The 26093-nt window shown below is 40.4% G+C and overlaps 1 protein-coding gene across 21 annotated transcripts in view; it reads left to right on the forward strand.

The window, feature by feature from the left end:
- The window catches only part of ablim2 (actin binding LIM protein family, member 2), a 122285-nt gene that overhangs the window by 13682 nt on the left and 82510 nt on the right, over window positions 1-26093 (forward strand). For 3 of the 21 annotated variants that reach the window (XM_044183429.1, XM_044183444.1, XM_044183430.1), the window contains exons 1-2: window positions 11281-11507; window positions 22195-22362. In XM_044183429.1, the coding sequence (XP_044039364.1) occupies window positions 11492-11507; window positions 22195-22362 (184 nt within the window). In that variant the 5' untranslated portion in view covers window positions 11281-11491. Of the gene's footprint in view, window positions 1-11276; window positions 11508-22194; window positions 22363-26093 lie in introns of those variants that run through there. The other 18 variants (XM_044183433.1, XM_044183434.1, XM_044183447.1 and 15 more) reach the window with 11 other exon arrangements.

Here is a 26093-nt window from a genome sequence, read left to right on the forward strand (position 1 = left end):
TCAAAACACTATTTATTTCCATATAGCCATGTTACAAATAACAATGCTTTTTGCTACATGCTCAGTCAGTTGCTTGGTGTTTGACTTGTGTTTCATTTAGGTAAAAATGGTTGGCATTAGCTTTTAGCTTTGTTCTGTTAAATGGGTGTGCAGCATATATATATTGCTACGTGGTTAGCATGCCCTTATATTCTGTTTGTTGCAAGATGCGCTCACTGCCCCCAGTACCGGGGAGCGCTCAGTAATTTAAAATTGCTACAGTGTTTTTGAAAATTGATACAGTATCACAAAAGTCAGTATCGTGATACTCAAGTGTATTGATATTTTCTTACACCCCTACTCAGTATACTTGTTTTTTAATATCCACAAACGCTTTCTTCCAGTAGCATTTCCCCAACTTTATAGATGGGATCTCTGTTGTCTAAAAATGTCGACACCGTTCAGTCCTTCTGTTATTACAGACTCATCTGAACAAACCGCGTCCTCTCCACTTGTCCATGGACTCACCTCATTCTGGCGAGCCGTGATGTTTAACTTGCAAAGATCTAGGGCTTATGGAAAATGGTGTCCATTAAAGGTTGCTAAGAACAACCATATTATATCGTTTTTACCATCCACACAAATTGAATGAACTGCACAACATACTGTTGAGTAACGTTATGTTCCAAGGCTGGATTTTAGTCATTTGTGTCATTACAAATGTCAATGTGATTTAGAATGAGGTTTTCTTACTTCTGAAACACAATCCTAAAGTTCCAGTTTCACCTCAGCTTTCTGTAACAAGAGATGGAAATTCATTATTTTTGGAGCTTGCTCTATAATAGGCACTAAAAAGTCTGGATATCTCAAACTCTGCTGCATCGATTTAGACCATTCTTTTTTTAATCCACTTTATGAAAGTGTACCTAAATCACTGGAGTACCCCGCTAATAATTATAATAATGACAGTACCAATGCCATAGTTAATCATATCCATGCATAAGTGTATGGCATATCATATTATAATCAGTTCAAGCTAGTTTTTCCATGGACAATCATACTATTGATCAGTTGTTCAACTAAATATCATACTGCATCATAACTATAATTTAAAGGTGGATGGGACTGATTGGGCCAGAGACCGGGCCAGAGTTTTAATTTGTGTCATCTCTTTAAAGTGGCAAATCAGTGGATCCTAGCTTTTCATCACAATATGAATATGGCCCGTATTGCTTGCCGTACGTCCGAAGTACAGTAGTGAAAGGGAAAGATCAACCTTTTTAGGTTAAGCAGCATTTTGTTCACTTTAAAGACTCCTTTTGGATGTCTAAAGGTAAGCTACATTTTACTCACACACACCATCCCACCTATAGCCTAATGTCCTCCTTTTAACTCAGCTTTATGACCAGCAGTTGGACTTGGGATTGGATTGGGGTCAATGGTGCTTTGCAGAGGCGCATACACACACTAACAAAGCGAGAGAGAGAGACCTACATCCCCAGCCTCTGTGATCCCTCAGTGGGCTCTCGGGGCTTCCGTCTCATTCCCTTATCCATTATCCACCCCACCAGTATTTCCAGTAGTGATATGGTCACCTGAGCCTTTGAAGTGAAGCTCTTTACGATAGTCTGGTTCACTTTAGCGCTGCAGGCTTGTCATGCATTAACCTGCTATATAATGACCCAGTGGTTTCCTTTTAGAGTTAGAACACTGCAGGGTGTAATTGATTAAGTCCAGAATGCTTGTGCATACGTGACATGAATAGCAATGAGTCTATGAAAATGCTGGGAGTGGTGGGTGATGTAGATAAGGTCAAGGTCAAAAGGCCCTGAGGGGGTACAGTATATCATTAGAGCAGCATCATAGTCATATAGCTATATCTTCATTTTGTGGCAGTAGCTCAGTCCATAGGGACTTGGCTTGGGGACCGTTGGGTGGCTGGTTCGAGTCCAGCATGGACCAGTTGATACGAGGTAGACTGGTAGCTGGAGAGGTGCCAGTTCACCTCCGGAGCACTGCTGAGACTTTCCTCTTTGATGAACCTTATAGTTAGGGCTGGCTTGGAAGAGTCCTGAACCAGTTAGTTGCTATAGGCCTAGACTACCGGTACACTTCCCATGATGCACCTCTTTCCTCTCTCCTCCTCTCCCTCTCCATCTGTATGCATTTTTATCCCATTACTACATGTTACTAACTCGACATCTTCTTTCTCCCGTAGTTTTGTGCTTTCTCGTTTCTCTCCTCTCTCCTTCTGTCGCTTTCAGCAGGTATTTCTGCCTCCAGAGCTGCAGAGTCTGGATCTGTGGTTGTGGGCCGCCTGCTGCCCCCGTGTTCCTGCTCCACAACTGCTACTACAGTTGTTGTTATTGGCTCTGTTACTAATATTGACATTATTTTTCCTATAGCTGTCATTCCTATTATTATTATTTAATTTATTAATATTAACACTACAATTACTATTCTACTATTTAAAAAAACAATTCTACGTGGTCTTTGCATTGTGCCCCCTCTCAAAAACCTCTCTCTCTCTCTCTCTCTCTGTCTTTCTCTCTCTCTGTCTGTGTCCCCCAACCGGCAGCGGCGGATGGCCGCCACCATTGAGTCTGGTTCTGCTCGAGGTTTCTGCCTCTTAAAGGAAGTTTTTCCTTGCCACTGTCGCCAAATGCTTGCTCATGGTGGGATTTGTTGGGTCTCTGTAATTAATATTATAAAGAATACGGTTTGGCCATTTTTTGTTTTGTTGACAGTTTGAAACAGCAGCAGACTGAAATACCTACTAAACTGAGGACCGTCGGAATCCGTGCCGAACATCACAGCAGAATGAATGATGATGTGATCGCTTACGAACTTTGAACTATACTGAACAAAATGAAAAAAATTGAGTCAAATAACTAATTTGTAATTCCACCTCTACTCCAGTCCAGAGGGTGGTGGCAATGCACCTAAAGCTTTTGGGAACTGCCGAAAACATTCAGAACAGTGGTCTGATTCACTTTTATTTTTTATTAGCTGTCATATGCGCACAGCTCAGAAACAAAAGCATACTGAGTTAGTTTGAGTACAAAAGTAAAGATGAAGCTTTACCCATCTAGGGGTAGATGCTTCTAAAACATTATGAAATCAAGCTGGTTGTTTGTTTGAATCCCTGTACCAAAGGGAAATATGGGAGAAAGTCAAGAAGCTACATTAAGATAATAAATCACCCAAAGCATCCTTCGAGCTGATGGAGGAAGCGCATGCAATTTAATTCAATTCAATTGGACTTTATTGGCATGGGAAACAGATGTTAACACTGCCAAAGCATGTGTGAAATAAAAACATAAACAGAAAAAATGTGCTATTAGAAGTAAGATAATAGTAAATAGAAATAATAATAATAAAAAAAATAGTGACTTGCAGTTAAAAATACAAATATAAGTAAATGAAAACTACATACACATTGCAACATTTTTTTTTATAATATGTGTGTGTGTGTGTGTGTGTGTAGGTCATTCACTGTCCCTCAGGTTGTGGCATGTTGATACATATTGGGCAGCAGGATCTGCCCTGTCTCCTTCTCCTGTATATTAATAAGTATATGTATTTTTTTAATTTTGAGAGCTCATTTAGCTCTTTGAAATCTGAGATCACAGAGTTGAACTTGTTAAAGTAAACGTTTCTTATTTCATTGAATGTTGTACACTGTAGGAGGAAGTGCATCTCTGTCTCACTTCACCTGTCTCACCTCACCTGTCCAACAGCTCAAAGTTCAGCGCCTTGTTTGATAGTCAAAGCCTACACCTACATGATATGGCCAAACATTTCAATTCCATCTGCTTGTCTTCACTAAATATAATTGCACCTCTTAAGGATAGGTCTAAGTCCTCAGCAAGAAAGCAAGAAAGCAGCCTTGGATAAACAACAATACTCGCAGCTGTAAAAGGGAATGTAGGAAAACAGAGCGCAGATGGAAAAAATCCGGTCTCCAAGTACATTACACTATTATGAAGGAGTTATTGTTATGCTATAATAATAATAATGATACTATTAAGGATGCAAGAACATGCTATTTTTCAGAACTTATTTCTACCCATCAACATAACCCTAGATTTTTATTTAAGGCTGTCGATCAGCTGGTAAATCCAGCCCGTCCTTGTGCCCCAGCTGAAAGTGATGCTGATGGTGAATTGTTTTTATCTTATTTTACTGATTTAAGTGGAGTCAGTTAGAGCCTTTGTTACCCCAAATGTCACTCTGATGTCCTTCACCCACAACAGTTTTATCCCTTTAACGTGTCTGACCTTTTAGAAACAGTATCGCATATAAAATGTCTTCCAGTCCTCTTGATGTAATACCAACAAAGTTTTTACTAAAAGTAATGCAATCTGTCGGGCCCTGTTTGCTTTCTGTTTTTAACAGTTCCTTGTCTACTGGTTGTTTCCCTGATTATTGTAAAACTGCTAGTGTGAACTGCTAAAAACCTGGCCTGGATCCCTCGCTCCCTCAAAACTATAGACCAGTTTCCAAGTTACTTTTTATATCAATATTTTTGAAAAAATTGCGTCAAAACAGTTTCTCTCTGCACCGGAAAATAACATTTTCGAAAAGTTTCAGTCTGGTTTCCGAAAGCATCACATCACTGAGACTGCCTTGCTTAAGGTCACCGACGACCTTTTAATGGCTGCCGATGACGGCATGTGCTCAGTCCTTGTACTGCTGGACCTTAGCGCAGCCTTTGACGCGATCGACCCCAGCATCCTGTTAGACAGACTGAGGCACTGGGTGGGCATATCTGGTACAGCTTTAGAATGGTTTTCATCTTCTCTGTGGAAGAGGAGGTTCTGTGTCTCTGTGAACAACTGTGTCTCTTCATTTTACTCTGTAAGTACGGGGTCCCTTAGGGGTCGGTTTTGGGACCAATTTTCTTTTCTTTATACATGCTTTGGGCACATTAGTCTTTTACTTGTTTATTATCTGTTTTCTTTTGAAACCAGATGGTTTCATGACTTGTGTGTTTTATTTTGCTGCCTTTGTGAAGCACTTTGTAACATGGATTTTGAAAAGTGCTCTATAAATAAAGATTATTATTATTATTATTATATAATGCGTAAGGCTGGGTTGTTTGATTGGCGATGTTTTTCATTTGCAATTTTTCTCAGGTCTTTTCTGATGGTCTTGCATTCTTGATCAAACCATTTATCGCCATTTTGCTTTTTAACAGGCTTCAGTTTTTGTTTAAGGTTAGCTTTAATAGCTGCCTTATGAAATATCATATTGATATCATCAATAGCCTTTTTTACACCATCTCTGGTAGGGACATGTTGACTTTGGTTATATACTGATATGTCATTCATCAGATCAGGTGAGTTTAAGGCCATGATGAATTTGTCTCCACTGTCTTGGGCCCATCTGTAAGTAGGGTTTAATTTATACAGCTTCCTGGGTTCCCTTTCTGTGTCACTCATGGTCTGAAAGGGGGGACTGCAAGAATCCCCTCTGAACCCACCGTTAACTATGCACAGGCCTAAGGCCGACAGAGATGCACTACCTCCCAGCCACTTTGGTTTATTTCAGAGTCAGGGTTGTGTTCCGATGGGTGATGGTTGGTGTGTTAAACAGGGGACTGACCAAACACATGGTTGTTGCCCTGTGGGGCGATGACATCAGGTTCGATTCCTTTCCTGTTCGTACATTCTGATCTCCAGTTAGAAGCATGGTTTCCCTGGGCCGAGAAATAGGCAATTTCTGAGTGGAGAGTTTCAAAAATGTCTCCTTCAAAATAAGGAGAATCTACTGGGGGTATATAATGTTCTGCCCTTGCATATGTTTTATAATTTTAAAGAGGGCACCACGACTTCATTATATCCTGGAGGACAGTGAATGAGCAGATCATTTTGACACCATTATTCTGTTAACACAATTACATCAACATCTTTGATAGATTTCATGAATTCAGGGTTTCCACTCTTCAGCTCAAAGGTTGAGGAGTGGAGACCGTGAATATTCCAGCAGCTTATATGAAATGAACACATTAAAACAATCAAAATGAATCTGTATAGTGATACAAATATAAAAACACCTACAAATATCTATACATTTACAATACTGAATAATAATTTTACTTGGATGATATGGAGGCATGTACTGTTTTCATTAATATTCGCATTGTACTGACTACTAAATGGTAAATGGACTGTACTTGTATAGCGCCTTTCTAGTCTTGCGACCTCTCCAAGCGCTACATATCACATTCACCCCATTCACACCCTGATGCTAACTGCTCATCAGTCCAAAGTAACTAAGCAATTTGGGGTTCAGTGTCTTGCCCAAGGACACTTGGACATGTGGGCAGCTGGGATCGAACCCGCCGACCTTCCGATTGGCAGACGACCCGCTCTACCACCAAGCCACAGCCAGTTTCTCAAATGAGAAGGTGTTCTGAGTATGTGTCTTAGTTGAACACAGGGTGTGCAGCATCTCCCTGATGTCTCCCAGCTCAGAGGTAGCAGGTGGAGGGACCGTGGAAGTAGGCTGGGCTACGACTGCAGCATAGCTCCGCTGCTGTGGGCGGGGAGGAGGACCAGGGGCAGCTTCTGCATGCTCTCTCTCTGTCTCTCCATGTCTCTTTCTCTCTGTGCAGGATGACAGATTGGGCTGACAACAGAATGCTGCAGTGTGCACAAATCAGCCCAAACCTCTGCAAAAGTAAAGTGGAAGGTTTAGAGGAAAGGGAAGGAATCGTATTCATTATGTGACTGTGAAGATGTTTTATGCTGAATTTAAGTCCATGCAGATATCTGTCTGCCCGCCTTTCAGTGGTTTACCTTGCCAAAACTAGAAAAGATGCCACAAGCTAGGCTGTTTCTTTTTTGCATTGTTACTGTATTTGTTCTCTGGCATATATTGTTGCTTTTTCAAAATTCATTTCAGTGCCATGCAAGACTTGCTACTCTGGAAACGTTGCAGAAAGTTGTTGCCAGATTATTGCGAAGCTAAACCCAGATCGTCACTGATCGCAGTCGGAGGGGAAAAGCAGCTAAGTCATTTTTTAAAAATCAGTATTTATTCAAAATGCACTGAAAACTCAGATTCATATGACAAAATCCCACAGTGGCATTTTTATTCTCATATTTGGCATTTTGATCCTCGTAAATGTTATCATGCGGCTGTAAATCGTGTCGTGGCTTCATTAGTTTTGCTCGGCTGGAAGCGGCAGCACTCTGTTTTGGTCCAACTTTTGGATTTGTTGTAGACGCAACTTGGCAGCTCTGGTGCGGGATGATTTGCAATGCAGATCCTGTGTCTTTCTTTCTCTCTCTCACACACGCACACACGAGCGGTGCCTGCTGCTGAGTCACATGGCAAAGCTGAAGCTTCCTACCATTTACTGAGCACTTCCTTTGGTTTATTTTCCAGTGATGATCTGTCATAGCTTCGGATGACAAGGGAAGAAAGGAGAGAGGAACTGAGGATGTGTAAGAAAGAAGGGGACACTGTCACAGATTAAATGAGGCCATGATTGCTGCTCAGTCCCTCTGGCATGTGTCTCTACTTGCTGACAATCAGCTCAGCTTTTATATATTTCTCTGGTACATCCTGTCTGTTATTTTTGGTAGTTTTTTAATAACCTCCTCTATGGGCTCCTGCTGGTCTGGCCTGCCAGAGTAGAAACCACTCACCTGCCATGTCATGGCTTTGAATGCAGCTCATGCTGTGTCTGTCCTCTACCAGAGTTCAAGTGACAGCCTTTGTTTCTGAGCCAATGCTGAAACCTCCAAAAGCTGATGTGTTGTGGTCGGGAGGGTAATAATACTACAGCCAATGGTGCTTTGAGCTAAATACTAATTCCACCATGCTAACATGCTCACAATGACAATGTTAACATGCTGATGTTAGTAAGATGTTAAGCATGATCATCATGTGACCTTAGTGTGTTAGCATGCTAACATTTGCTAATTGCACTACACACAAAGTACAGCTAAGGCTGATGGGAATGTCTTTAGTTTTACTGGCTCATAAACCATCCTATTGGACAAATAAAAGGTTTGCCCTCATGACTGCGCTAGATGAAAAGTCAGGAGCGGATTCATCATCTGAGAACTATGAACATCTGTACCAGATGTGGTACGAATGCTCTGTGTAGATGTAGATATAAGTGAAAACATTGACCTGCTGTGTAATTAGGATTCATCCTCCGGGGAACATACATTTTTGTACAAAAAAAAAATTCATTTCAATCCATCCAATAGTTGTCAAGACGTTTCACTCCGACCCAAAATGGCAGAATGTTCGCCCTCAGGTCATCTGGTTCAGTCGTGTTCTGAATGCTTGGAGCAGCGCCTAATGAATCTGCCTGCTTACTTCACCATTGTGGAAGTGGCTATTGTTTTACTGGGGCCCAGAAGATGGAGAAGGTCCAACATAATTACCTTTACCCTGAGGTGACCCTACATCAGCTGCATGAAGAATGACCTCATTGTTTCTCTACACTGTACATACAGTGTTTTGTCACATCACGCAACCATTTGCTGTATGCTTTGGCCATAGAAATTGTTTGAGAGCAGTGAATTTCTCATGAAACATTAGTCAAGTCAAACTACATTATATATTATGTATAAAGACCTTTAAGCCATCAAAATTCTTTGCAGAAAACCAAAAACAAACCCTTTCAGAGGTCCATCACCATCCACCTCCCCTCAAAAACTGAACACCACACTGCCTCCGAGCTCTCCTCTCATTTGAAATGGTGACTTCTAAGTCACTTTTCATGGCATGTTAACATTATTTTGTCCATCCCCTCCCTGCACAGCATGTCAACTCTGTCCTTACCTCTGTGAGTCATCTGATTACAGATGGCAATGAATCCCTAAGGCGAAGTGTTGCCGCTCCTTGGATATTGATTAGATATCAGCTCAGATCAGATCAATGGTGTGAGTTAAAGCCAGTCTCCAAATACCAACAAACACACAGGAGCTCAATATGAAGTCACCTTGAACCTAATGACTGTAGAGCAAGGCAGCCAAGGTAGGAGGTTGGATGGTTATGCAATCTGTAGTCCACATGTAACTGTTCATCCTTCACCATTCACATGCACCTGCAGGGACATGGCAAGAGATGAGCAGTGACTGACTGCATCAACTAGGACGAAAAGATGGGAAAAAGTTCAGTTCAAATTCATTGTTTTCAGTTAAACGGGGTCAATAAGTGGCTCAATCTTCTTTGGGTCAGGAATGGAAAAAATGGAGCAGCAGTTGCACCAACAATATCACTGGTGTTAGACCGAGGCTCCCGCTCGTCTCTACCACGGTCATATTTAAGGTTAGAATGGATGTAAATGTCCAAAAGTTATACCACCTTATATTGTTTAGCTTAACAGACGGACTGATTTGATGATTTGTTGTTAGTTTAAACTTTAGATTGTCCCAATGCGTTTGAAAACTAATATATCAGTCTGCCAGTCTTAGGTAGTAGTGCTGCGACGAGTATTAAAGCCGCTAGCTTGGCTACATTTCCTAACAGTAAAGTGTTGTTTATTTCTAAAAGGAAGGTTTTTTTTCAGTATTGAAGCTGTTTTATTACTGTATTATTATTTTTCAAGCATTTCCCAAACACAGGAAACTGATATCTGTGACTGTAAAGTTATGTCAGGTCTGATTTTCCATACTCCCATACTGTGAACATATTGACACACATATATTGTTCGCAGCAAATGTCTTTAGCCATTTGTCTGTAATGATTCTGAATCAGCACTGTGGAGCTCAAGAAAGAGTCTTTACTTACACTGTACACTGTAATGTACGCCTTTTAGTACTGCTCCAGATTGCTGATGTCTTTGTAGTGGACACTTACTGCTCACTAATCTTTACACTTCCAGTAAATTTGTTGCGGACGTTCCTGGTCCCCAGCTGATGGATGCTGATGTTTTGAAAGGTCCCGACTTTTCCTCTGCATCTGCTCTCATGACAAACTCTAAATTGTTAGTATGTAGCTCCAATTCCCTGAAGGACAGCTATGTAGTCCTCATATATATTACCAAACTATCGGCAGCCAAACTTTTAAAATACAGAGACGGACTGTGATGTGACACACACCACTACAGAGTAACTGATGACAGTGACCTTTGGCGGTCAGCAGACATTTGTATTATTGGGAGAAAGTTATTCTTATCTCTGAATGGGAACTTAGAGGCACATCATTATTCATATTCCACACTCACTCTTATTAACCCTTACTTTTCAGAAGTGACAGTCAAAGTATTTGAGCTGTATCTATACCCACTGTCTGCAGAGCCACACACAGCCACTGTCAGCTCCATTAAAATGCTAACTCTGTCTGCTAGAAGTGATTGTAGGTAGTAAGGGTGGTTTGATAAAATATTGTTCTGTGTGTTCTTTAGTCAGTGTACCGGTATAGGCTTAAGTCGCCATACACATGCAAAGAGCAGATTTATGCCACTTAAATGGCCTTTACAGCTTTTCATACTGTTCATCCATTATCCTTTGAAATCATTTACCCAGGAGAAATAACGTGTACTATGTGCTCTTTTCCCATTTTTAAATTCTGAATTTTGAAGTTTTTTCTGTCGCACAGTGCAAATCAATGGACGAGAGACCGATCCTTGCCGTTTGTGAGTTCCATGAAATATATAACTGTAGTTTCTAATATAACAGTTATCGGGACATAAACAGGCATGGCAGCGCATCGGCGCGAGACTGGATGTATCAGGTAACGTTACGTATAGTTTTAACTTAAACTAAGCTAAGTTACAACTGTGCTAATTTAGCTAACTAACGTCTAGAAGAAACATTTTAATACGTTGCTATAGCCTATTAAGTAAATACAGTAGTGCACAGAAGCTGTTTCCATGGTTACCACGCACAGAGCGCCTGGCGTTTGTCTGAGCTTGTCTATTCTTGTGTATTCACATGAGGAGCGCAGTGAGACCCCGCGGATCCCAGCGGGTACGCAGGCGGAGTGTCGCTTATGGTACATTTCCACGGGATCCGTCATTTCCCTGCAATGCATTCTGGTAGCGTAGCGTTGCGTTTCGAGAAAAATTGGCCACATCCCCTGATGTTAAAAAAATAAGTAGAGAGAAGACTCAGTACTGTATTAACATGAAAGTTTTCCACCAAACAAATTTTGAACATACTGAACCCCGGTGTGGTTATCACTGAACTGTCAAAGTTGATTTTGGTGTGGACTGGGGAGAGTGGGACACGCCCAGTGACAGATTACCAGGAGGTGTCATTCTCTTTGAGCTGCACATGCTTCTATTTATAACAGATAGCTGCAATAACTCAGAGAGGTGAGAGAGAGAGACATAGGGAGTCATATGACCTACAGCTCATTCCAGAGATAGTGACGGACAGAGCGCTCACTCTGTGCTACCACCTATTATTGCACCAGAGCGTGCAGAGGATGTGTCGCAACACCATCAAAGGACTCTGAAAAGATTTTTGGGATATTGTCCATAATTACTATCACTAAAGGACATAAAATATATCTCATTTGGGAAGCCAGCTGAGTGACAATGCCAGAGGAGAAAGGTAATAATGACCTTTAATAAGATGTTTGTGGTGTGTGAAGAGAGTTTGTAGCTAATGATTTGCTTGTATTAACTAGGACTTACCTATTACCATTTCACCCCTATCTTAAGTAGATATTAATTACTCGTTTACCACAATAACAGAATAAAGTATAATAATCCCAAAACTCAGAAATATGGAAATCATTCAAAAATTCTTGGTCATATGTGTGTATTTGTGTTTACAGCATGTATGTGTGTAAGTAGTGCTTTACCTACAGCTAAACAGGCCCCCTATTGTGTAACCACAGTCAGAAGCATATAACACTTTCTGTTTGAATATGGTGTGCGAATGTGAATGACAACAACAACGGCCTGTGGTCGCAGGCTGAATGCTTATGCTGCAGGTTAATATGCCGCCTGCCTGCCTGCAACATCCCTGGCAACAACAGTGTTGTCTTGGTCCCATGCCTGCATATCTGATACTGGGAGCTTAGCCATTTGGGCTGCTTACAAAGGGGTGAGGGCCAGTTGCTAAAAAGAAATCACTATGATATTCCTATAGTGATTTACAGTGTGTCTTTAGTGTTGCATAATACGCCTGTAGTGACTTTTTAGGGCTTTAGCATCATTTAATTTTCTCTGCACCTACTGTGTATACAGGGACTTCCACAAATGATCCCATAATATTCCTATGGTGACTTATACTTTGCAGTGAGAGTAAAAAATAAGCTTTGAAGTAGAGGATATAGTACATTGGTTATATTGGTTATATAAGATTGTGTATTTTCAGTAATAGAGAAGAGAACTTTCAGAAAAAATATACCGGCATCCATGTACAATTTGGCTCGTACTAATCACAGATGTCCCAACAAGTTCCAATCATCAACCCCACCAGTGGTGGAAGTACAGTAAGAAGGTTTTACTAGAAATAACAAGACTTTATTCAAAATCATATTTGTGATAACCCTAATTGCTAATTTTTTCATTTTTCTCTGAACTTTAGTGGAGTAGAAATACTAAGTAGCATAACATTGAAGTACCTGAGTAAATTAACCTTCCACTACTAACCCCTACCCAGTTGCTTATAAAAAGTGTCCTCACTGTTGGTCCTCATAAACACACACAAATAGTTCCTGTCCAGTGTCTTGTCCTCAACAGCCTTGTTAAAGCCGATCCAGTGTTAAGTCTGTGGCTGTGTGATGGTGTCTAAATGCAGGGCCATAACTGTTTTGTATGGAGCAGGGAGGCGCAAACACACATACACACAGACTGTACCGTACGTTGACATACTGGACAGAAACACATGCTTCAAGTAGGAGTGTTGATTGTTGGTTGTTTAATATTTAAGTATTTAGTCTTGTTCTGATAAAATTAAAACTAATGACTAACAGCAAAAATGTAAAAATGCACATGCATACAGTCATGCACACAGACAAACACACACCACTTTAGGCTGCGTCTCAATCTTGGCCAAGGACAGTGTATCCTGGATGTGTGATGTAATGGCTGGCTGCTTGTCAGCAGTCACAGCGACGCCCGTCACTATTCTGGACCTGCCAGTAAATAAACCATCTGTGTGTCTGTCACTTTACTAGCATTAACCCTGTTGACATTTTATATTTTCACAAATTGAAATAAAAAGGCATTTTATTGGTTCTTTGTATTTAGCTATGATTTTTAATTCCCTCCATGAATAATATAGCTACGAAATACATGAAATGGCAGGCAGTGGCAGGTTGAAAATATCAGTTTCAGTTGCTTGATACCTCAAAAAGTATCCTTAGTTGACCCTCAGCCCTGATTGACTTGGTGCATCATGTTAACTTTAGAGGATAAAGCTGGTGTTATTCTATACCTTTGTCACTGTCAACAAATCCCATGACCAAAACCAATAATGTGTCAGTCTGTCTCGCTCTTCCCTACCCTGTCTGTGGCTCTCAACCCCAAGCCCATTGGTTCCTACAGAAGACATAAATCTTTCATAAAGAGTCACAAATATATAGTTTCATTTTAAAAAAAGGCTCAGTAATTTCCTAAAACAGCTGGGCACTGTAGTTTTTATCCATTGTTACTCAAACAGGAGGAAATAGTGCATTTGTTGGGGACTATTTTTAGCGGCGGATGAATCCACATTTGGTGCTCTACTGAGTATTTGGGGCAGCAGGACGGTGTGTGTGGGACTGAGTCAGAATAAACTACAATGAAGGTAATGAAGGAACAACAGTGTGGCTCACTGGGGGTCTCTTATTTGTAGGATCAACTCCAAAGCATTTTACAGATTGAAGTCTGACATTTTAATGTCAGATGTTATTATATTGTCATACAGTATGTTCCTATTGGAACAGATATTTGGAAAGGACATTGTGCAGGTAGGATCTTTAAAATGTGTCAACCTATTGGATGTGTGCTGAGAAGCAGGGTTGACATGGAAATGTATTTTTTTTATTAATTGATTTTTCTTGGCCACTTGGGGGCAAGAAACACAACAATGACACAAGTTGATGTGCGTGTTAGCTAACAGTTGCCATTTTAAACATCCATCCAGCAGACACAGAGCAACATTTGGATTCATTTAGAGTCATGTTTCAGGCCAACTGATGAATGCAAGTCCAATATTCTCTCTTTTAGCTGTTTTTGGTCTCCACCAACTCCTGAGAAACATATCTGGCTCTTTAGCTGCTAAATGCTCCACTTTGTTCACCAGCTATTTCCTAACTTTGTCTGCTGTTTGGTGCTGAGCAGGTCGTGTAGTGTTAAAACAGCAGCCTGCTGACGCTGGAAAGGTTGTTAAGAGGGGTCAGACTGAATCAAAACTGTAAAGTTGCAGGCTGTAAAACCGAAACTATGAACTGAAAGACGCTACAACAGAGATTATGGGAACTGTAGAGTCTGGGGATAATTCGTCACTACAAGTACCTCCTTTAACATAGCTTATAGTCATTTGACCCATTGTTAATATATAAATATTGATTAGTGCAGAAAAATACTTTTTTTCAGTCACTGCATAGTGAACTATGGCAATGCCTTCATATCGCATTAAATTACTACTCCTCAAGTAGCAGGTGAATTATCCAGCAGTCTGAGTAATTGGGGTCACTCTGTGCTCACTTAGTGAATGTCTAATGTATCTTTGTGCACTTCAGGGTAGAGCAATGTCCTGTGGATGTTAATAATGGCCTGTGTGTTTGAATCCAACTGCTGCTGGACCGGCCTCTCTCCCCTAGGTGCTAAACCTGCTTGGCATATGCTAGTGTTTTTGCACCAGCTCTGCTCAAACAGCTGACACAATGCTTTCTACAGAAAGGCTCTATTCATGAGTCATGAGTTTCTCTCTGGGTTGAAATGAATGGCCTGCAAGCACACACAGCTCCAGTCCCTCACTGTCTTTTTACTACAACTCTTTCATTCCCTCCTACACTGGCCTTTGTGTTCCTCTCCAATCAGCTTTCTTGCTCATGAACAATTATTAGATTAGCAAAGCATCCTTCACACGTACATTTATATACACGTGCAGAGACACAGGCACTGTAACATGGTCAGCTGTTCAGTGATTTTCTGCTGCATCACAGTGTCATTACTGCAGTCACATGATCCCCGCTATATCTCATTGTCTCTGTCATCTAAAAATGACTTCAGTCCCCAGGCTCAGTCTGAGTTACTTGTTTTTCCTCTTGTCCTGTTTCTGTCTTTCTCTCTACTTCTCAATTAAACCGAGCATGATGTGTCGAATCGTTGATAGCGCTCAAAACATCCAAACCTATTGGCAGACAAGAAATTGGATGATTCTGTAAAATCCCTGATTACGTTCTACACTAACTGTGGACGGCAGCCATGGTTTGGTCAAGGTTAGGGAAAAACCTTTGTTACAGTTGATAAATGGTCATTTTAATTGCCAGTCTAGCGGCGAAACACAAACTACAAGAGCATCAGGCCTGGCTCACAGTCTACCTTCCAGTTCATCCCAAAGCTGCTGGATGGGGTTGAGGTCAGGACTCTGTGCAGTCCGGTCAAGTTCTTCCACACCAAACTGGGAAAACCATTTCTTAATGGACCTGGCTTTGTGCACAAGGGCATTGTCGTATTGAAGGGGCCTTGACCAAACAGCCATGAAAAACAGCCCCAGACCAGAAGTACACAAAGTATGTGAACAGTATTTCCATAGTTTAGGTCATATAGTGTATGATGCTATTGGCGTTTTGATATGGCAGAGATTCTGATTCTCCTGAGTCCTTAAGTGGCTGAAATCAATAGAGGAATAATATGGCAGTGACTTGAGGCAACTACATGGACATGTTCCAGTAGAGCCAGCTGCAGTAACGTGGGATCATATCTGTAGGCAGTGTTTGTCCGTGGAAGAAACATTCACTGAGTCGTCTGTTGCAGGAATGGCAGAAATCATATGTTTTCACACAAAGACCATATTCATCAGAAAGCACACTAGTTGCCTTGCTTCACTTTGGGCCTCTTTTGAAAATCATGACTGATTTAATAATGTTCAGGTTACTATTTTGGTTACTGTTATAAATAGTATTACAAGTATAAGTAGTGGTAGTTTTTGTAGCAGTTGAATCCATGTAGCATTTGTTCTCTTCATATTCAATTGGAAATCCAAAATCAGAAAAAGAAAAAACGATTTGTTATGTCGTTATTCAAAAATACAGTAGGACATGGAAAAAACGGCCACGGACTGAAGAAATCTTAAAAACTGGAGGATTCTCAGGTAAGTTCTGAAGCGTTCCCATTCCTGTCCCAGCTACACTGTGTGCTGCAAATTAAGCCTCGTTTTTTTTATTTTCCAAAATATGTTGTTGAAAAAAACAAACACTTATGTTGATGTTCAAGCTCATATTCATTACATCAAATCAGGTAGTGCCATCGCCCAAGTGTATTTGCTGCAAGTTTATCAAGTGTATAACATGAAGAAGTCATTAAGTTCCTGGTCACACAAATCGGATACATAAAATATCAAAATCAAATTTGGTCCGTGGCCCGTTTTTTCATTTCCTATTTTTGACTTGAGCATAAAATCGAAAGTACAAAAAACACACCGTTATTAGTTTTTTGTGTTGGATTCATAAATGAATATCTAAGTAACGAATTGTTTTTTAATTTTATGATTTTGGATTCCCTATTTAATATGAAAAGAATGAATAAAAAACGGATTCAGTAGCACCAGTAATATTAGTGTTTCCAGTGTCAAAATATGCTTGATACTGTCACTCAGGAAATTAGTTAACTTGGTTCCTATCCTACACCTCTCTGTTTATATGACCCGCCCTTGTCTTTATAAGGGCTGAGCCAACAAGGGTGCACTGGTTTCATTTGTCAGCTTTCTGTAGTGCTTGACCTCAGGGTCAGAGATCAAATGCTGTGCGGGTCAGGTTGCAGGCGTGACTGCACAGGTGGATATCATGGCTTTGAGGAGAACAGGAAAAATCATAACTCACAATTTCTTGTCTGTGTGTATCAGTTATCCTGTAAGTTAGGTATCTTGGCTACTAGCGATTTCTCTGCTCCTTTTCCCTGTTTGTGCTACAGGACTTGTATTCAGCGAACTTGGCCTATAGGCTCTGTTCATGTCTTTTCCTTGGCATCTAGAGAGTGTGAGATAGTGGAGTGAGTTTTCTGTTGGGATGACGGACAGGAAACTCTTAAGCAGTGAAGTAATGGCTATACAAAGGGTCCAGGTGTCAGCAGGCTCTTAAAAAGTCTTCACATGTTGTTAATCAAGACCTTAAGAGGATGTGAATACAGCCAATAATGAATTTTCAGTCTTACATTTCTCAGTAGGTCTTTAAAATGTTGAAAATTCTTGGTGTGCTGTGTTCCTGGGCTAAAATCTGCCATTCATGCACTTTAATCTGGAGAGGTTCACATTTATTTCACTTGCCACTGAAATTTGAAAATTTGATACCATAGTAACCTGAATTGAAAAAGCCTTAAAATGTGATGGAAGTTGCAGACACAAGGTAAAGGGGAAGGATATATCATTACATTTCTGGTGAAGAGGCATTATCCATGCTAAAGTAGATGAGCAATGTTGAATTCAAATATTAGCAGAAGCAACGTAGCAGCATTCAAATGGAATTCAGCATATATGGTGTAGATTTTTTAAAATAATTTTACTGCCATGGAAAGTCTGTTCTTTCTTAATTATCAAATTAAACAAAAATGTGGATTGCATAGATTTTGTAGGCAGGTAAACCTTAGATTCTATTGTGCATGTGCATTCAGTATTCTGCAAAGGTAGCTGTGTTTTCATGTTTTCTCTGCAGTCCAAGTGCCACTCTGTAGTTCTGCCCGTCATGCAGGCTTTCTACCCAAAACACTGCTAGCAAGACAACACACAGCATAACATGCAACATGTTGCTAAGTAAGCTAGCAAAATGAATGTTTGAAAAAGCTTTGTAGTTTGAAAGGCATGTTTTGATACCATTAACATTACCAACCAGTGGGCCCAGAACTGGCTGGAGGAAGCACTTTAGTTCTTGTTCTAGTTTTGCTACAATTAATGTCAAAGACTCTGAGACAGAAGTTTATAATCATTGAAATGACTTGAAGGCATATTCTTTGCAAATTGTCTTTTTGCAAATCTTTATGCTACCGATCTATAATTTTACTGCGCTAGCCTCGATGCTAACAAGTGATATTATTCGATGGCACAAGTACTGTAGCATTTTCTGGAAATTGCATTGCAGCTCCCTCAGTATATTTACAATGTATTGCAACACTAATGAGAAATTAGTTCTCTTTAGTAACACGTAACTTTTATAACAATATATGTTTATAACTGTTTTAAAATCAGCAAAAAATACCATTTGTTTATTCATGTTTACCAGCATTTAGGTAATTATGCCATATAGAACCATTACCCTAACCAAAGAACTCGTGAAGAACACTATTACCATTGTATTACCAGTAATAACTGGCTTTTCCTTAAATATAAGAATAACATGTAATCTACATTTGTTGGAGCACATTCATAAGAAAGTGAAAGTCCCCAAGGTCAACAGCTCGGCCACCACAAAGTACTCCTGCTGTGGTAATATGAGCGTTTTGATCCCCTGCCCACCCCTGCCGCCTCTGCAGATGGTTCACACCAGGAATGTTGCAGAGCACCATGGGATCCCCGTGAGTTGAGGGAACACTCTATTTTTAGGAGGTGCTGGAGCATGGCTTCGTGAAAAGGCATTTGATATATAACTGCTTGTGTGTTCCACAGTATAGTGGCCTGTCATTCCTTATTTCATGTATATGTGCCTTAAAAGCCTTTTCATGTTGAAGCATTAACTTAAGTTGCTGCAAGAGATACCATAGAGGTTTCTTTACAGTTTTCAGTGTGATGTGAACTTGGCATTGGGAGGTTCTCAATTTCAATCCCAGCAGCAAACATGTATTCTCTTTAAGTGTCTTTGAGAAAGACACTGAATGTGTACCTTCCCATTAATTGTTCGTGACTTGAATAACAACAAATTGGAAAAGTGTATGGGATCTTCTTTATGATGCATCAGAGAGAGATGCTAGATGTAGCCACATGCCTAATGTTTGGGCAGTTGTATGGTATACATGTGCAGGTGGTAAGCTGCAAAGCTCCATCAATGGTCAGTGTGTGTTCCCAGAGGCTTCCGGTGGTGTGACTGTATGCAGCACAGACATGTAGTGTTGCATTGCTCAGATAGCTGCCTGCCTGGCTGCGACCTTTGGAACAACGGCATCAGCATTGGCCATCAGCCAGAGAACAGACACCAGAAAGGTTGATTGATGATATGGACAACTGGGCCTGGAGAAGACAGGGCACTGGCAGGGGTAGGGGGGGCGGGAGGGTGAAGGACTCTACATGCTGCTACACACGACACAGTCGCTCTCTGTCCTCCATCATAGAACGAAAACTCATCACTTTCTTACGTCTCCATCTGAATTATTTCTACTTCCTCTATTTAATGGACATGTTGGGGGACGCAACAGGGAAAATGGTACCATCCTCTCCTGGCAGGTCTGCCCTCGGTCTAAGGGGCAAAATATACTCAAGGCAAAAAGATAGATTATTACCCTGATTACTTGGAATTTTGAAATGCCTGAAACATGAAGATGCAAACCACTGCCCTGCTAAGAACCCTCAGAAGAACATGAAAGAGCTGCGATTTAATATGGATTGAGTGTACCACTCATTATTCATTTTGGCAGCTAACTGTATCAAATATAAACAGCAAACTGCTCACCGCTCCCCCACTGACCTCTGAACCCTTATCATAGACTACAACTGTCTTGGTTACTGACAGCCTGAATGTCTGGAACAACTTGCCGGATCCTACAACTGGCCCAAAAGATCATCTTCTGTCTCCTCCTCATCCCTGCCCTACTCTTCTATTTGCTGTTTGAAGAGGAAGTAAAGACACTGGATCCCCCCCAACAGGTGCAAGGGTGCAGCAATGCATGCTGGGTCAGATCAGGAGGCAGAACCCCTTGTGAATACCAATCCCTGCTGCCTACCCTTTCTCGCTTTTGGACTGTTGTCTTGTCCAGATGGTTGCAATCAACTCGGTCTCAGACCATTTTTACGAGGACTCAAGACTTTCCTAAATTCTTGTCTTGGTTAGCATGCCCACATGTACGCTCAACATGGGCAGCTTCAATAAAGCCACACCTCCAACCGACAATAGAATATATATTTACTGACGTCAAGAATGTTCAGTATAACCAAGGAACATTTTTTTATTTTTTATTTGAATAAAAATCTGATTTGGGAATTAGACTTTTGAAAACTCTGGCATAAGGCCTATAGCCAAATGAAATGATGGAAGGTTATCATCCTAAAGAAATCTAAGGAGGCTTGAGAGGCTGTGTTTGTCTTGGACACACAGACACACACACACACTACAAAGCTTAAAAATGGCTTTGTTCCCCATGGTGGGTGAGAGATCCTTGTAAAACTTGATGAAGAATGTGTTGTTCCTGTATATCTGGATAGACTAGTGGCTGTTTTTACTCTCCTGTCAAGTATCCCACAGCCAAGCATGTCACAAATGTATGTGTTTCACATCCAACTAAAATGGTTGGAGTGGCCAGTCTGACTGGAAAGTAAGTGATTTACTTTGATTAAATAAGTAAGAACCAGCCCTAGTTCAACAGTCTCTCCAGTCTAAATGAAGTGTCCCTTTAACTTTATAGGGAGAAAAGTGTCAGGGTGGCTAAATGTGTTTTTTATTCTTCCACATTATAGAGTAGAGAAAAACAGTAAAACATTGTAGCTTTAACTTAATCTAAGTCAAAATATTATGCCAATAAACACCCAATGAATTGAGCAAACCTGAAAGAAGGATAATGTCCACCAGAAAAAAGTTCTTGGTGAGTTTCCAGAAAGCAGCTCTGTTTGGCTCCCAGCTATTATCCCTACACTTCCTTTTCTCTCTGTCTCTTTCTCTAAATCAATTCATTTGATGAACTCCCCTCTCCAAGCCCAATTACCGGTAACCATGGAAGCCCGATGAAACTGGTCGGATGACACGAATGTTTCCTGAGAACACAAAAGGCCTTTTATTCAGCTGATGCCCCAGCAGTATTGAAAGACCATCCAGTATGTGAGCATATTCAGCCAGGGTTATGATGAAAGGGGAAAAGGGCGAGGTGTACTGATGATACCGTTAGTATGTAGTTAGTATGTCAGGCTCTTACGGTGTGTGTTTGCCTTCTTGCGTCGTTGCAACGCCTTAGGGATGTTGTTGTGCTCTGTTTTATGTTTTTCACTGCTGGTGTTGACATCATTTTTCTTGGCACAAACTCTCCTTCCTGTGTGGAACAAAGGAGAGTAACTGCTTGGAAAGTGATTGGGAACATGTTAACATTATGACATTCATCCAACATCACTGTTTATGTAGACTTTGTGTGTGTGTGTGTGTGTGAGTCAAAGAAAAAAGAGAAATAAAGAATATTGTTTTTTCAGATTGTTGTCTGATGTGACAACCTGATGGCTTGGATGTTTTTGGATTTTTGGATGTTTTATTGCAATAATAAAATCAAACACTGCAAAAAAGTCAATTTTGTGTGTTTATTAAAGTAAAAGGATGGTACTTGTCCCAAATGGGGACAAACATACGATGTATAAATAAAGGGGTCACTAATATGAGTTTTGAAGGCCAGAAATGATGCAGTATTTGGTATTATATATTTAAATGCCAAAAATATTCCAAGAACTTCCAAATATTCAGTATTTCCCCCCACAATTCTCTTATTTTCATAGTGGAATAGCTTTAGATTCTGCTACTCTGATTTATTTTGGAATAGTGGTTAGTTTGGCGTGGCCCTCCAAACACAGAGGTATGAGGGGCAGTGGATGCGACTCATTGTACACATCAGGATGAAAACCATCAGTAAGACTGCCCCCAAGTATGTCTATAATTTTTTTGTTAATCTTGTTGTGTCCCTACTATTCAGTTGTGTCATCAGATATTCTCATGAAGTTATGAGTAGCCCTTGGGAAGGGAGAGGCGGCTGAAGATGGAGGAGCAACTGAGGAAAGGGGACAAAGACTTAAACTCATATAATATCAAAAGTTGACCACGCTGTCTGGTAGATACCTGCCAGATTTATCACCAAATCCTGGCTGTTCTCATCATTGTTTGTATGTGTCTATGAGTACTTCATTGCCCCATATATACTAGAATAAGATCTAAAATAGTCTTCTCCCTGTCTCTGTCTGTCTCCTGCAGTGTTTCAGCAGCAGGCTGTCCACAGCCCTCTGGAGCAGCAGAAGCAGAAGCAGAAGCAGAAGCAGGGAGGAGGACCTATCGCCTGTCAGAACTGTGGGAAGCCGTGCAAAGGGGAGGCGCTCCGGGTCCAGAACAAACACTTCCACATCAAGTGCTTCGCCTGTAAAGGTATGTAACAGCCAGCTATCACCTCTCACCTTTACACCGTCACCCCACAACAACTCTCACAAACACAGAAAAGACTGTATATCTAAGACCGACATTTTGGTTGTAAAGCAGAAACAAACCCTCTAAGGGAAATCAGCACTTTTTAAGGCTGCGTAGAACAGACAAAAGTAATATGTACCTCTGGTGAATGTTCAACTGCAAAAAATACCAATATGTACCTTTTTGTAGATTAGACAGAATACTTTTACATTGTCCTTACATTGTAAATAGAGCTTAACATGGACCCTTTTGGGAAAACATAAAAATGTGAACCTTTTCACACAGAAATACAGTAATGTGGCTAATCTTTTTGAGTAAGGATACTATGCAAATTAAGAGCTTTGAGAGAAAGAGGATTTATTTGGACTTGTTTTAAATTAAAAAAAGACATTAATGTGGACCTTTTACTGTAAAAGAGAAGATACTAATATGGAGCTTTGGAAGTAGACAAGAGCTTTTTGTGAGAGAGAATCTAATATGAACCTTTTCGAGAATAAAATACATGAATATGGCCTTTTTGTGGCAAAGATACAATTGAGAATGTGAAGAAATGGAGGGGCAAACGTTGAAATATTAGAACTTAATGCCATGATGGTTTGGAAAAGTTATGCAGTGTTGGGCCAGGAAGTTTAGTCTTTACCAGATGTAGATAATATTGTTGCAAAGTCTAGGATTCCTCCAGAGTTCCTCCAAGGATACAGGTACAAACATATATGAATGTTAGGCTACATTCTAAACATTGACACGCACACAGTGACAAGAAAGGAGAGGCAGAGGAGGGGTCGCCAAGTAAACCTGCACAAATCCTTCGCATTGAATTCAATTTCTGTGATTTTTGACGCATGAATTTGCACCTTTGACCAATGTGCTAACCTTTGACAGAGAGCTGGAGAGTCCAAAGCAGAGGAAGCCATTAACGGTGTTGTACCATCCACTGCTATATAACCCTGCTCTGTCTGAGTAGAAAATGCTCCACAAGAGGCACAGTTTTCATACAGTTATGAGACAGGAGTTGATGGAACGAACACATCTCAAATAAGCTGTGTCAACTTATTGCTGGTTAACATTTGAGTTACCTAGTTAGCTAACTGACAGTTAGCTAGCCAGCGAGCTTGGAGAGCTATTGTGACTGACTGCTATCATCTAATTGAATTTTGCAGGGATTTAATACAATCCAATCAATCTAATACACTTCGAATACTGAATCTCTATTATTTTAAAGTCATTTGTAATATTACAAATGAATACATGTTATTGATAGTTCAGCAATAAGAGGAAATTCACTGAGAAAGTCAATGCCGATGGGTCAGTCAGGTCTAATCAATTACAGAGATAGGTGTGGGTTACATTGTGCGTGTATATTTTGTGTGAGAAGGGGTTGGGGTGTGTGTGTGTGTGTGTGTGTGTGTGTGTATTTCTGGGTGGGTGGCTGCAAGTGCCAGATACTTGAAATGTGAGTGTGTTCAATGTGTGTGTGTGTGTGTGTGTTGGATTTTTTTTTTTTTACTTTTTGCATGTGACTGTTCTCTATAGGATTGTGTGTTCGTGCCCCGCCCAGCCCAGACTCTCAGCATGAGCCTTGTGTCGGGCCCCTGTTGTTGTCAACACACACTCTTGTTGCTAGGCTACCAGCGGGGTCGCTACAATGTCGGCAGCTTCCTGGAGTTTATCGCCTTTAATCTTACACTGACCAGCAGACTCCCTGTCTGTACACTGTACACTCCTCCTCCTCCTGCTCCATCTCTCTCTATGAAAAAGGGATGAAGCAGCAGAGTATGTGCAGACCCATGATGCATTAGTGATGATGACATAAGTCAACTGCAGCTAATGATCAACTTATTTGAGTTTGATCTTAGAGGATAATTCCAGTTTATTACAACTTGGCCCTTATTTTCACAGTTTTGGCCATTATTCCCAGCAGTAAAAACAGCATTGTGTACTCACCAAGCTAATAGTGAAGATCTGGGATCAAGTTATAATAAAGTGGAGTGAGCCTTTAACTGTTGTAGCTCCTTAGTTGATCAGCTGCTTTCAATTCTTGGAGAAAAGAGTAACAAGAGGTCACTCGGTTGGTCAGCTAATGTTTGCAGCTACTAGAAAACAGCTTATAGATATAAGGAGTGCTCATATATTGTTAGCCATCCCCAGTGGTGGAACGTAAATGAGCATGTGTACTCATGTACTGTACTTGAGTACGACACAGCCTGCCCCTAGAGCAGCACTGCGATCATTACTCTATCCAGAAGGCTAAAGCTACAAGATCATGATGCATACAGGAAATACAGTACACTCCTCGCTCATACAGTACAGCAGCATCTGTAACAACGTAACGGAATAACGTACATCCACAGTGCACAATGTATTCCCCAAGAGCAGCATTGTCCTGTGTACAACACACCAATGCTAGGATAACCCCCACCTCCCTATTCTAACAGACACATGGATTCTTTGTATTACAGTAGACTGATATTTTGGGAGTGATAAATGTATCTTGTGCACAATTTCTGATCCAAGCTCAGCACTGCTCTGTATACAATAGGCCGTTGTTGATAACGTCTACCTCAAGTGCAGTGTTTCTGCCCCAAGAGCAGCGTTACTAAATATACATTACAGCAACATTTGGGTGAGGAGCATAAATCTGTATCCAATAGGCTCTTATGAGAGTACTATGTCCCTTGCATACAGAAAACTACAGTTTTTGTTGCACTACTTCACTTTACTACATTTAAGAGCAAAATATTTTACTGCACCACATTTATTTCACAGCTATAGTTAGTAGTTACTTTACAGATTATGATTTAACACAATACCTTTTATCTTTTGCATTTTTGTAGATTCAAGTGACCCCAACCAGCTACAACATTAAAATTTTGCTTACATGTTTATGTATCAGTAATAATAAGCCAATAAAGTAATGCATATTAAAATATTACAGGGGCTATTCTACCTGTGTAGTGTATTTTTTCTTTTGATACTTTAAGTACAAGTACATAGTACTTTTGATACGTTTTTTTTTAGGTGTAATGGAGTATTTTTAGATACTAGTGGTACTGATTTTACTTAAAGCCAATATATGTACAATTGGAAATTATTGGCGTCCCCCTCAACAGTAGTATCAAACAAATCATTGTGGCAGACAGCGATGCATGCCACTACTTTGTTTTAATATACATCTGTTACAAGAACACAACTTTTACTTCTTTTTACTAATTTGCTACTGCTTAATAAAGAGACCGAATTAGTAGAAAATGACCTTGCCTTTGTTTTTTCATGAGGAGCTTTTATGTTTGACTTAAAAAGAAATGACCAAATTGTGATGATTACAAGCCTCGGGTCACACATACAAATTCATCGGATGCTAATGCTTGAAAGTCATTATTTCACAGTTACTCAGTTACATGATCAAAGCAACAGAGAGCATGCTTTCTTTCTTCACTGGATGAAGTTATTTGGTTTGCTTAATTAGGAAGTGTGGGGCTGGCTAATTTAATGTTAAGCATTCAGGAGGTGTATCAATACCATGTAGACACAACAGTCAGAAGAGTTATGTAAGGGCGCTGCTTACTCCACCCAGTTCACACAGAAAAACGCATGGCTATTCCTCCTATCCATAAATTCAAAGCATGACCGCATTACTTGAATTTCCAACTAATTTGGGTTATTAAAAGTGCTGATTATCCCAGCGTTGCGAG

This window comes from Siniperca chuatsi, linkage group LG22 (genome assembly GCF_020085105.1).
Source record: "Siniperca chuatsi isolate FFG_IHB_CAS linkage group LG22, ASM2008510v1, whole genome shotgun sequence".
Lineage (NCBI taxonomy): Eukaryota > Metazoa > Chordata > Actinopteri > Centrarchiformes > Sinipercidae > Siniperca > Siniperca chuatsi.